This window comes from Carcharhinus amblyrhynchos, chromosome 15 (assembly GCF_965287045.1).
Source record: "Carcharhinus amblyrhynchos chromosome 15, sCarAmb.v2.hapA, whole genome shotgun sequence".
Lineage (NCBI taxonomy): Eukaryota > Metazoa > Chordata > Chondrichthyes > Carcharhiniformes > Carcharhinidae > Carcharhinus > Carcharhinus amblyrhynchos.
In genome coordinates, this window is record NC_137338.1 from 14,566,714 (window position 1) to 14,580,186 (window position 13,473).

General features: G+C 41.6%; 1 protein-coding gene across 1 annotated transcript in view; it reads left to right on the forward strand.

The window, feature by feature from the left end:
* The first annotated feature begins 1,067 nt into the window (after positions 1 to 1,067).
* Positions 1,068 to 13,473, forward strand: part of cfap91 (cilia and flagella associated protein 91) — a 69,342-nt gene continuing 56,936 nt past the window's right edge. Inside the window, exons 1-2 of the mRNA XM_080203443.1 lie at positions 1,068 to 1,254; positions 8,672 to 8,748. Of these exons, the coding sequence (XP_080059569.1) occupies positions 1,179 to 1,254; positions 8,672 to 8,748 (153 nt within the window). The 5' untranslated portion in view covers positions 1,068 to 1,178. The remainder of the gene's footprint in view (positions 1,255 to 8,671; positions 8,749 to 13,473) is intronic.

Sequence of the window (13,473 nt, forward strand, 5' to 3'; positions counted from 1 at the left end):
TCTCTCTCCACTGATGTTGTCAGACGAGCTGAGTTTTTCCAACACTTTGTTTTTATTTGGGCAGTCACAACTCAGGTTCTGAGTCCACAAGCAAAACTTTTCTTAATTTGACAATTATTGACAATCACATGGACAGGTTGTTAGAAATGGAACTGTCTAAGTAAATTAGTAGGGGTGCTTTTCTGAAGTCCGAGCTAAGGCATATCACTGAAGACTAAAAGGAACTTTACTATGTACTGGACAGTATCATACTTGAATGCTGTGGCACTTAGAGCTTGTAGTGAGACTATTCCTCATGTAATGTTAACTTCACTTACCTTGACAAATTAAGAACGAGAACTGAAGTTTTTAGAAGCATTCAACGAACATTAGATTTTTAAAAATGTCTTTTCTCCTGAATTAATCACACTTGTGTCTGAGAGATTATGGTTTAATTCGTAGAGAATCTGGAACAAGCAAGGACCCTACTCCCAGCTGACCATGTTAACCAGGAGCACGGTGGCACAGTGGTTAGCATTGCTGCTTCACTGCCAAAATCCTGGGTTTGATTCCTGACTTGGGTGATTGTCTGTGTACTCCCCACGCCTGCGTGGGTTTCCTCCAGATGCCCCACTTTCCTCCCACAGTCCGAAAAATGTGCTGGTTTGGTGCATTGGCCGTGCTAAATTCTCCCTTGGTGTTCTCTCACTCTTCCTTCAAGTTCTTGAACAGATGCCAGAGTGCTGACTAGGGGATTTTCACAGTAACTTCATTGCAGTGTTAATATAAGCCTACTAATAAGTAAACTTTAACTTTTGAATACTGCACAAAGTCTTTCACTATTTCCTTCAAGTTTCAGGTCATGGGGAAACTAATAAAACCAGAATAATTTCCTCATATGAATTTGATGGGGGGGGAGGGCGGAGGGGGTGATTGACTGAGCAAGTTTATTAATTGTTTGAAATGTCCAATTCCCTTGTTATGAACACACTGGTGGGTAGGTGGCAGTGTGTGTGGATGTTATGACCCTCTGAGAGTCTATCGCCCCTCCGTCCCTGCACCCTCCTTGGCTGCGGCTGTTGCTATGGTTGCCGCACGCTATAAACAAGCTGGCTGCTGAGGGGATTTTAAGCGGGGTGCCTTTCAGTCGATAAGGCGCTGGAACTATCAGAGCGGGGGCTCCTTCACAGAGCAGCAACATGAGTTTCACCCTCACCCAGAGTCGGCAGGAGAAGCAGCGCTTCAAACCTGAGCGGACCCATGACTACATCTACGGTAAAGCAGCCCCGGCCCCGCAGCCCGAACGCTCCCCTCCGGCCCCCCAGCCCTCTCCGGCACCACAGCCCGCACGCTCCTCTCCATGATGTGGAGTTGTCGGTATTGGACTCGGGTGGGAATAGTAAGGAATCTCATCAACACCAGGTTACAAAAGAGAGTGCTGCTCCTTCATCAGGTGAGTAAAATTCCCCCCCACTCATCTGATGAAGGAGCAGCTCTCTGAAAGCTGGTGATATCAAATAAACCTGTTATATGTTAACCCAGTGTTGGTGAGGCTGCTTACCGTGCTCCTCTCCAAACATTTTGCTCTTTCGGTTTGTATGGATTTTTAAACTTTTTTTCCCTCCCATGATTTGCTGCCCATATACTTTATATTTTCCGTCTCTGCCCTTCAGTCACGTGGCCTTTCCTGTGGGAACAAGAGGTGGGTTTGAGACCAGGGAGAGATCAGTCATGATCTGATTCAATGGCGGAGCAGGCTCGAAGGGCTGCATTTGCCTACTTTGGTTCCCAATTCGTATGTTCCTAATGTGAAACTCAACTCAAGGCGGTGAATGTTGGCCAGTGGACTGGTAGTGGAGCAGAATCCAACGCTGCCTTTGGACACACTGGGAGGTCGAATTTGTCTCTGACAGTGGTGATATCTGAAATGCAGGTCTTCATGTTCAATCCACTCTGAACCAAGTCCCACCTGCTAATGAGTTGATCCCAATGAACCAGGAATCTGAAGTCTCCCCTACACCCTATTTCCAGTCACACATCAACCTGCCATATTCTACTGTTTCTGACTAGCTTGGCAGTGGGAGAGAGAATTTTAGGTCCTGCTTTTTTTTTTAACATATCAATGAGGAACAGCAACTGCTTCTCCATTTAATAAGATCATGGCTAATCTGATTGTAACTTCAATCCTATATCCCTACCTATCCCACCAATCTTCCTTCCCCCCTGCCCCCACCACCAGCACCATTTATCAAAAATCTATCTAGCTCTGCCTTGAAATATTCAAATACTCTTTGAGAAAGAGAGTTCCAAAGATACACAACCTTCAGAGAAAAACTTATCTCTGTCTTCAGGTGAGAGACCCTTTGTTTTTAAACAGTGACCCCAAGTTCAAGAAACTCCCACAGGAGGAAACATTCTGTCCATGTCCACCCTATCCATACTTCTCAGGATTTTAAAGGTTTTGATCAAATTCTGTGGAACAATCCAGAGAACGTGGGCAGCAGCGATTCAAGAAGGCAGTTCACCACCACCTTGTGAAGGGCAACTAGGGATGGCCAGCCAGTGACGCCGATGTCCCATGAATGAATTAAAAAAAAATCAAGTCTCCTCTTGCACTTCAAAATGCCTGCAGATACAAACCTAGCCTTTCCTCATAAAATAACCTCCTCATTCCACATGTTAATATAGTAAACCTTCTTTGAACTGCTTCTAATGCATTTATATTATTGCTTAAATAATAAGATAAAAATCGCTACACGGTACTTGACATGTGGTCTCAATAATGCCAATAACGTAAAGCATTACCTACCTACTTTTGTAATGCATACATAGATATTGTTTAACGTAAAAGAACAACAGCCCTGACTCTTAATGTTACTGAGTTGCACTTCTTCCATCCTCATTGAGATTAGCACAGATCAGGGACTGGAGCTGGGACCAGCCTGGGTAACCAGGGATAAATTAAAAGGGAGCCCCTTCAAGGGATACTGCATAAAAATAAACAAACTCTCAAAGTAAGCTTAAAACATCAAAATGAAATGTAATTAAAGGGGTCGATTAACACACCACCACCACCACCCTGCTGCCCCCACTCCTTGGTGGCCACTGGGCATGGAAATCCTTAATTGTGCCAACAGACACCACAGGCTCTCTTACTACAGACGCTTGGCAGCAAACATGGCTATGGAAGAGGGGACGGACAAGCCCCTCGGCTGCCTGGACATGTTAATGCCCAGCTTGGCCAGGCTCAGGAGCAGGATCACGAGGAGGCCTCCTCCCTCTCTGCTTTCCTCTGTATCCAGTGGACTAGCCTGATATATGTGGAACTCTACGAAGGCATTTCCCCACTGATCCATTGGGGAAAGTTACGGGATTTGTGTTTTTCCTTTTTTTTTTCCTAATACATCAGGAAATAACTAACTTCAGCACTGTAAAATCTTAATTGTCAATTACAGTAAGTATCTGCTCAAGCACAATTAGAGAGAGTGCCGGGACTTGATGGTTTAAGTTATAAGGAGAGGCTCGATAGACTGGGACTTTTTCCTCTGGAGCGTAGGAGGCTGAGGGGTGACCTTATAGGGGTCTATAAAATAATGAAGGGCATAGTTCAGCTAGATAGTCAATATCTTTTCCCAAAGGTAGGGGAATCTAAACTTAGAGGGCATAGGTTTAAGGTGAGAGGGGAGAGGTACAAAAGGTCCAGAGGGGCAATTTTTTTGATACACAGGGTGGTGAGTGTCTGGAACAAGCTGCAGAGCTGGTAGTAGTAGAGGCAGGAACAATATTGTCTTTTAAAAAGTGTTTAGGTAGTTACATGGGTAAGATGGGTATAGAGGGATGTGGGCCAAACATGGGCAATTGGGACTAGCTAAGTGGCAAAAACATATGGGTGGGATGGACAAGTTGGGCCGAAGGGCCTGTTTCCAGGCTGTAAACCTCTATGACTCTATATGGATAATAAATGCTAGCTTAGCCAATGATGCCCATGCCCTGTGGGGGGGGGGAATAATTAAAAATTCAGTCATAATTTTTGTAAAGATGTTTTGTGCTTCAGTTTGCTATCCTTGACAGTAAAATCTGCAGTACTGCAATCTTAAGGTGTTGCAAATAAACAAATGTTAATAAACAAGGGATGTTTCAATGATGTAGTCATTGATATTGTTGTATTAGCATACAATCAACTTCACCTCTGTTTAGTTTGTTTGTTTAAATTGTTAAAAGGATATGAACAAAAGCAAAAATGGAAAGATTGCTTAGCAGCTGTCACAAGCAGCACATAGGTTCAGTTCCTGTAACTTCAGACTATAAATTGAAGTGGAAACACTATTTAGAAGAAAATTTAATGCTCATAAAATATGATCAATACAGGATGGCTATTTTGTGTGAGATTGAAGGGATTCTTATATTTTGACAACAGTTTTTGTAGTAGCATGTGCTGAAGTCACTGAATAGTTAAGCTCAGTGCTGCATCTGTCATTTTTCCAGGATGCATGAGAGTAGTAGCATTTGACTTGAGCACAAATAACTTTATGTAAGTTTTAAAACCACTTCTCTGAGGAGAAATAACTAAGTTAAAACTATATATTTTTTAACGTATTATTGTTTTCAAACATTTTGTGCCATAGAAGAAGAGTATTCAGTCCATCATGTTGACACCAGCCAAACAAGAGTTATCCAGCCTGATCCCACTTTCCAACTCTTCGTTGGTCATCTTCTAGGTTATTGCAAGTCAAGTGTATATCCAAATAATTTGAGGTAGTGAGTTCTAGAGGCCCACCATAGTTCAGCTAAATAGATTTTTCCTCAACTCATTCTAATCCTTCCAATTACTTTAAACGTATACACCAGGTTATTAACACCTTTGCTATAAAAATTGGGTCTTTTATATCCACTTTATCTAAGTCCCTCTTAATTTTATACATCCCAACTGGTTATCCACTGTAAAGTCCTATGGCTCAGTAGGTAGTTTCCCTGCCTCTGAGCCAGAAGCTCTGGTTCAAATCCCCTTCCAGGATTTATTGGCCACAAGAGGAGATTTTGTAAAGCTGTTCAGAATTTGGGAGATTTTGTAAAGCTGTTCAGATGTTGGTAATGAGCCTGCTAATCCTTGCACCCCTTCCGCATTGGGAACAAAAAAAGTGTGTGATACCAAAAATTTCCCTCTGTTCTTGCGGGGAGAAAACAACCCTAGTCTGCTAAATTTTTTTCTTTTAGCTAAAATTCTCCATTCCCGACAACATCCTGGTAAATCCCTTCTCTACCCAACGAGAGTGGTCTCATCCTTTCTGTCCTGTACATGCTATTGTTGCTGTGTCTTAACTAGTGTTTTATAAAGCTCTAGCATAAACCCTCCTCTTATATTCTATATTGTGGCTAATTATGGAAAGTATTTCAAAATGCCTTCTTAACCACCTGATCCTCCTGTCCTGCTACTTTCACAGATTTGTGGACATGTACTCCCAAGGTCCCTCTATTGCACTACACCTACAACCTTTTTTTAGTTATTTAGTTTTTTGTTTATTTCTTTTAGATTATTTGTGTGATGTGAGCATCGCTAAGGCCAGCATTTGTTGCTCCTATGAACATGCATATGAATTAGGAGCAGGCATAGGCTACACGGCCCCTCAAGCCTACTCTGTTATTCGATAAGATCATGGCTGATCTGATTGTAACTTTAACCCCATATTCATATGGTCCCCATTAACCTTTCACCCCATTGCTAACTAAGAATCTAACTAGCTCTGCCTTAAAAATATTCAATGACTCTGATTCCATTGCCATTTGAAGAAGAGTTCTAGAGACTCATGACCATTTGAGAGAAAACAATTATCCTAAGCTCTGTCTTAAATGAGCAATTTTTTTTCTCTCCACACCACCCCCCACCCCCAACCTTATTTTTAAATAGTGACAGATTCTCCAACAAGAGGAAAAGTCTTGTAAACACCACTTAGGATCTTAACAGTTTCAAACATGTTGTCTCTTTCCCATTTAAACTCTAGTGGATACAAACCTAACTTCTCCAACCTTTCTTCACAAGACAACCCACCCATTCCTAGTATTAGTCTAACAAACCTTCTCTGAACTGCTTCTAATACATTTGCATCTTTCCTTAAATAAGGAGACCAGTACGGTATACAATACTCCAGATGTGGGTCTCACCAATGCCATAAATAACCGAAGTATAGCCTTCTTGATCACTTACTGGACCTGTATACTAGCCTTTTGTGATTCATGCACTTAGCTACCCAGATCAGAGTTCTGCAATCTCTCACCACTTAAATGATCAGCTTTTTTATTTTGTTTGGTGCCGAAATGGACAATTTCACACTTACCCATGTTATAGTCCATTTGCCAGATTTTTGCACGTACATAATCTATCCTTTTGTAGCCTCTAAGTCCATTTCACAGTTTACTTTTCTATCTATATTTATGTCATCAGCAAATTTTGTATACATTGTTAAAAATTTGAAGACCCAGCATAGATCCCTGTGAGATGCCACTCATTGAATCTTGCCAACTAAAAAAAAGTCAGCCATTGAGCATATGTTGATCCATTACTTAAGTTTGCTTTAGCTAATTCCACTTTCATGCTATCCTAATTGTCTTAATTTCAGTTTAAAATACTAGTCTTGGACGCACTCTTCTCTCCCTCAAACTAAATGTAAAATTTAATCATATCATAGTTGCAGTTACCAAGGGCTGCCTTCATCATGAAGTTATAAATTAATCCTATCTCATTGCGCAATACCAGGTTCAGCATAACCTGCCTTCTACTTGATACCAGAACATGCTGTTCTAAGAAACTATCCTGAAAACACTAAAGAACATAAGAACTAGGAGCAGGAGTAGGCCATCTAGCCCTTCAAGCCTGCCCTGCCATTCAATAAGATCATAGCTGATCTGAAGTGGATCAGTTCCACTTTCCTGCTTTCTCCCCAAAACCCTTAATTCCCTTGTCTATCAGAAATCTATCTACCCGCGACTTAAATACATTCAATGAGGTAGCCTCCACCACTTCAATGGACAGAGAATTCCAGAGATCCACCACCCTTTGAGTGAAGAAGTTCCTCCTCAACTCCGTTCTAAACTGTGCCCCCCCCCCACCTTATTTTGAGACTGTGCCCCCTAGTTCTGTTTTCCTTTCGAAGCAGAAAGAATCTCTCTACCTCTGTCTCCTCACCCATTCTACCTTTGTCCATCTGATCTTTCCAATCTATATGTAGATTAAAATTCCTGTTTTCCCTATATGTAGATTAAAGATCCTGTTTTCTCTCTACCTCTCTTTGTGAATAGTGGACTTGCGTTAATTCCGCTCCAATCTGTAGGAGCCATTCCAGAGTCCAAAGATAATATAGTGGATATTTAAACATAATCCATGATAATTTACTTATATTTGAGTTACAGAATCTATTCTGTTTTGTTATTTGCACAATTTAAAAATGTAGTAATTGCATTTTGATTTTGGCCTTTCTACAATGACCAGTGGTCAGTACCCTAATGCACAGTGCCTATAGTTTCAGCTAGTAAATTAGATGTTGTGATTTCAAATCTCACAGCAGCAAGATGTGAAATTGCAATCAATAAATTTGGAAATTATTGGAGTAGCATCAAAAAAGTCACTATGAAAGCTATTACAAAAGCTAAATACTGTGGATGCTGAGAATCTGAAATAAAGAGCAGGTTTGGCAGCATCTGAAAGATCTGATGAAAGATCACGGACCTGAAAGATTCACGTTGTTTCTACAGATGCTGCCGGACTTGCTGAGCATTTCTAGCATGTCCTGTTTCTATAACTATGAGAATTATCAGATTATTGTAAAAACCTAATTAGATCAATAATGATTTTCATAGAAGGAAAACTTGAGCCCCATAACTCTCTTCCCATACTGTGGCTAATCCAGCTAACCTACACAGCTTTGGACACCTAGGAGCAATTTAACATGGCCGATCGATCTACCTACCTACTGATCCTTGAACTGAGAGGAAACCGAGCACCTGGAGGAAACCCACACAGACATAGGGATAGTCACACAAGGCCAGAATTGAACTCTCATCCCTGGCTGTGAGGCAGCAGTACTAACCACTGTGCTCCCCACGTATTGTGTATTGATTGCTGACCCCCTCCCCCCACTTCCTCCCACACTGCCTCTGGGTAAGAGGGCAAAAATCCAATGAGCATTGTAAGTAGTAAAGGCACCCAACCCATTGGTACAAGTGATGACAGAATGAGATTTGCAACGACAGTGCTGGAACAACGTGGTCAGCAGATATCCTGCCATACTGCAAATCTGAGTACAGTGGCCCAACTGAAATTTTCAAGCCCACATTTCCCTGTGAGGTTGCTACCTGTTTCAGCTATTGCTACTTTTAAATTGGCTGTGTGATTTATCAATGTAAATAACATTAGAATGAGTTACAATACAATGAAAATATGACCGTTAGTGATTTTATGTGAAAATTGATATTACCCTTAGATGAGTTCTTAACAACAAGTTAACTACTTGGAGCTGAGGAATTCATGTTGATTTTCCTATGACAGGCAATTATTCTTATTGCAATTATATACATTGATTCTTTCTATCAATTATGTACATCAATTATCATATCAAATATACATCAATTCTATCGAGTTAGAAAAAGATTCTGATGCTGAGCTATTAAGTAATAAAATGCCTTCCCTTGTCCACCACAGACCCTTTGTATTCAGTAGCCAGTGAGAAGGATCATGCGAAGATGTCCATGAAGGCATTCACAGCCGTTAACAGATTAGTGAGTACTTGCAAAATGTATTTTATCAATATGATGCATTTAAAAATAAATTGTCCCTTCAACTCATACTAATGAATAATGTGTTGGTATTTCTTTCAACTTACTATTGAAATGTATAGAAAATCAGGGAATATTATGCTTGGTGACTTTATTATTCTCTAGCAGCTTCCATTGTTACCACTTTTTCTGGAAATAGTACTTCATCTGTTTATTTTTCTGAATTCCCAGGTTTCTTCAGATATCATCTGATAATGTTTTGAGAGGCTTCTTAAATGCAAAGAACAATAATCAGCTGCCTATATTCTAACTCCCTCCCCCCCAATACTGTCACATGGCAAATCCTTTTAGTTCCCCTGGGTGCTGCTCTGAATTGTCCTTAAGAAAACTGTGCATTTATAGATGGCATAGATCAGGCTGGTAAGTAAAATAGGGTGGAATTCTGACTTTATAAATGTCCACCAGATTTTTCTTCACACAATCTGCTCTGATATTGATCTGTGTGGGAGATGTGCCACAACGACAATTGAATGAAGTGGGCAGAGACACTGCCAAGTGTCTCCTAATACTCTGCCTTTCTGACCATTTGTTGTATCTGAAAACTGGAGCCAATGTAAAGATGGCTTACAGGCAGGAAAGATGAAGAAGGTGACAGGTCCTAAGTTGATTTTTTTTTGGACTTCTTTCACTCGAAACTGCAGCATTTTGAGGAATTGTTGAAACTTTGCAGAATTTGCTAAGAATTTAAAGGATGCCTTTCATAATTAAATAGTGGATTTGTCTCCGTGACTCCCTTTGGTCCTGACTTTTAAATGGAGGAGGAAAGGGATGAGTGCTAGGAGAACACAGCATATACACAGTCAGCATCCAATCTCTAGGTATTTATAAGACAAAGGACCATTCCAGATTTTTCATATTGGGAGTGTCTGCAGTTTGCATTTTCATCCTGACATCACTGTAAAGATGTGCCGGCCTTTCGAACCTGACTTGCACCCTCTTTAAATGAGGGGCTCTCACTTCCTTGCCAGTGGCTTTGACAGCACGTTTGTGCATCCGGACGCTTCAGAGTGATTTCTGGTAACATTATCACATCAGTCAAGTAGTTTCAGTGCTGCTTTAGACAAGCCATGGATGCATCTGTCACTCTCTGCTGAGTTGATTCTGACTGGAATGTCTGACTGAATATGTGCCACAAAAATGATCAATTTTTTGCCCTTTGTAGAGTCTCTTCCTACCACATCCCTGACTTTTTCAATGCTCTGTCATTTTAATAGTTTCCAATTTCTTGGCCCTACCCATTTTCTCTTCACTATGGCCATGCAACTCCTCTACAACTCCATTTCCCACCTAGATGTCCTCCGAGCTCTTTGCCTCTTCCTTGAACAGACACCCAGCCAGGCTCCATACACCACCACCCTGCTCCACCTGGTTGACCTTGTTCTCACTTTAAATAACTTTGCCTTCAACTCCACCCACTTCCTCCAAATAATAGATTTTGCTCTGGTTACCTATGTGGATCTTATCTATGCCTGCCCTTTAGTGGGATATGTGGAACATTCATTATTTCAATCTTACATGGGGGCACCTCCTTCATCTCTTTTTCTCATATATTAATGACTGTATCAGTTATGCCTCCATGTTCTCACCATAAACTGGAAAGTTTCATTGGCTTTGTTTTCAACATCAACCCTTCATTTATGGATGGAAAGGGATTGGTTTAGGTTAGAGGGTCATTGCTTTTTAACTGGTCGGCGCAACATCGTGGGCTGTAGGGCCTGTTCTGCGCTGTTATGTTCTATGTTCTCTCACCTTCACCTGGTCCATCTTTGACTCCTCCCTCCCTTTAATCTCTCATAACCTCCATCCTATCACAGACTTTCTGTTCTCTTCATCCTATTTCCTCCACCCTTCCATTGGCTGCAAAACCTGTGACTTTTCAGTTCTGATTTAAAATAAAATCATCAACCTGAACATTACCTCTTTGGTCATTGCTAAATGATTGGGACTTACAAGCACAGAAAATGAAGCAGGACAAGGTGCTGTAGATCAATCATCTCCTCACAGCACTGAATCCCTGGAGAGAGAGAGGATGGCAACAATGCTAACCTGTTATCAGAAACATGTGTCATCAGGCAAGAGATCATAAACAATTTCTTCCAATAAAATGGGTACCCTCTATTTGAGCGACATAGTAAAACCCTTCACAATTCCTTACGTTTCTCTCAGATAACTGCTCAGCCAATCTGTAATGTTTTCAATAGCCTCTCTGGGAGAGAATATTTATGAACATTAATCACCAATTTTAGATCCTTTGATATACCCAAATACTCTGACCTGTCAGAAATGTATCTGCTAATTACCATTTGCCCCTTCATTGTAACACTGCTACTTGCTAACAGGATGCCTATCCCTTGTGCCAGGTGTTTGTGTTTGACCCTTTCTTTTCACTTTGACAAGGTATTACCTACATAAGAACATAATAGGAGCAGGAGTAGGCCATCTAGCTCTTTGAGCCTGCCCTGCCATTCAACAAGATCATGCCTGATCTGAAGTGGATCAGTTCCACTTTCCCGCTTTCTCCTCATAACCCTTAATTCCCTTGTCTATCAGAAACCTATCTACCCGTGACTTAAATATATTCAGCGAGGTAGCCTCCACCACTTCAATGGGCAGAGAATTCCAGAGACTCACCACCCTTTGAGTGAAGAAGTTCCTCCTCACCTCTGATCTAAACTGCGCCCCCCACCCCTTTATCTTGAGGCTGTGCTCTCTAGTTCTGCTAACCTTTCTAAGCGGGAAGAATCTCTCTACCTCTATCCTATCTATCCCCTTCATTATCTTATATGTTTCTATAAGATCCCCCCTCAGCCTTCTAAACTCCAACGAGTACAGACCCAGTCTATTCAATCTCTCCTCATAGGCTAACCCCCTCATCTCCAGTATCAGCCTAGTGAACCCTCCCTGCACTCCCTCCAAGGCCAATATATCCTTCTGCAAATGTGGCAACCAAAACTGCACACAGTACTCCAGCTGCAGCCTCACCAGTACCCTGTACAGTTGCAGCAAGACCTCCCTACTTTTATATTCTATCCCCCTCGCTATAAAGGCCAACATTCCATTCGCCTTCTTGATCACCTGCTGCACCTGCAGACTGGGTTTTTGTGATTTGTGCACAAGGACCCCCAGGTCCCTCTGCACTGTAGCATGCTGCAGCTTTTCGCCTTTTAAATAATAATCCCTCCTACTATTATTTCTACCAAAGTGGATAACCTCACATTTGCTAACATTATACCCCATCTGCCACGTCCTCGCCCACTCAGCATATCCAGATCTCACTTTTGGGTAGCTGTGAGGTTTGTTGACCAGAATTGTATCAGTGGAGCTGTTGAGGACTGATGGGCCATTCATTACAGTAAAGCCAGTGTTCTTAAAGGATCTCTTTCATGTTGATGTGTGCTTAATGTCTAGCATGATCAGAGTAGAAGTTCCAGTCTACACTGGTTTTGGAGAATGTCACTTTGACACTGAAATATTGTCATTGCCAGTGAGAAGTAGCAACAGCAGTAGGTGCCATTTGCAGTCAACCGGTAGTATGGACAAGCTATGGTAACTGTCTGAATTTTAGCAGGTTGAATAATATCAATTAAGTCCCAAGATATGCAGGCTAGCTGGATCGGTCATACTAAATTGCCCGTTGGTATCCAAAGATGTATAGGTTAGGTGGATTAGCCATTGTAAATGCATAGGACTTTGGGGATATGACGGAGGAGAAGGCCTGGGTGGGATGCTGTTTTGGGGAGTCGGTGCAGACTTGATGGGTCAGATGGCCTCTTCCTGCACTGTAGGGATTCCATGGTAAGTCCTCAAAATCTTAAGTTTGTATTATGTTCAAACCATTTTTGGCAGTAGTCAGTGTTGCCCTGGCAGAAATAACAAATAACCTTAAAGCTTTCTCCTGATATTTTGAAGCTGCATTGGTTGCTTTTTGGACTGCCAAGGACAGCAGGATTTTTCTCATGTAATTGCCATACCTCCTTCATAGAATGCAGATGTAGACTGTCAACTTCTCCAACTTTTCCATAATCTGCACTGTATGAAAGGATACTGATCTGCTGCCTGCACATAGGATCAATGCCATTAAATCCTCGATCTTTTTAGAAATGGGCCCTTAGGTCTTGTTCCTTGGGCTTCATAATCATGGACGTATATTTCTTCAACATTCCCCTGGCAGCTCCTGCTCTGTGATTCAGCCTGCGATTACCCCATTTGGCTCAGGAGTACCTTCATTCCAAGTGCATTGGTACTTGGGTAGGTAAGATGCCATGATGGCGTGAGTGAATCAGTTGGAAAAAGACCCCTGTGAAGGTGCTGGGCTGTTATCTAATATTATTTTCTCTAAGAGTACAGCAGCTCTGAGGGATTCAAACGACATTGAATCTGTGAAAACACTTTCTGATTTATGAATCCATTGGTTGGAGTCATACCTAGCACAAAGGAAATGGTTGTGGTTGTTGGAGGCCAATCCTGTCAGTCCTAGGACAATAGTGTAGGAGTTCCACCAGTGTTCTTGACCCAACCATCTTCAGCTGCATCATTGATGACCCTGGGTTTCCCATGTGTGAGAGTCACATTTTTTAGTGACTATAGATCTTCGAGATAGGTCATTACTTTTAACGTTCAGGTGCAACTCCAACTTTCTCCCTCTGTGTCTCTGTACATTTTGAGTGA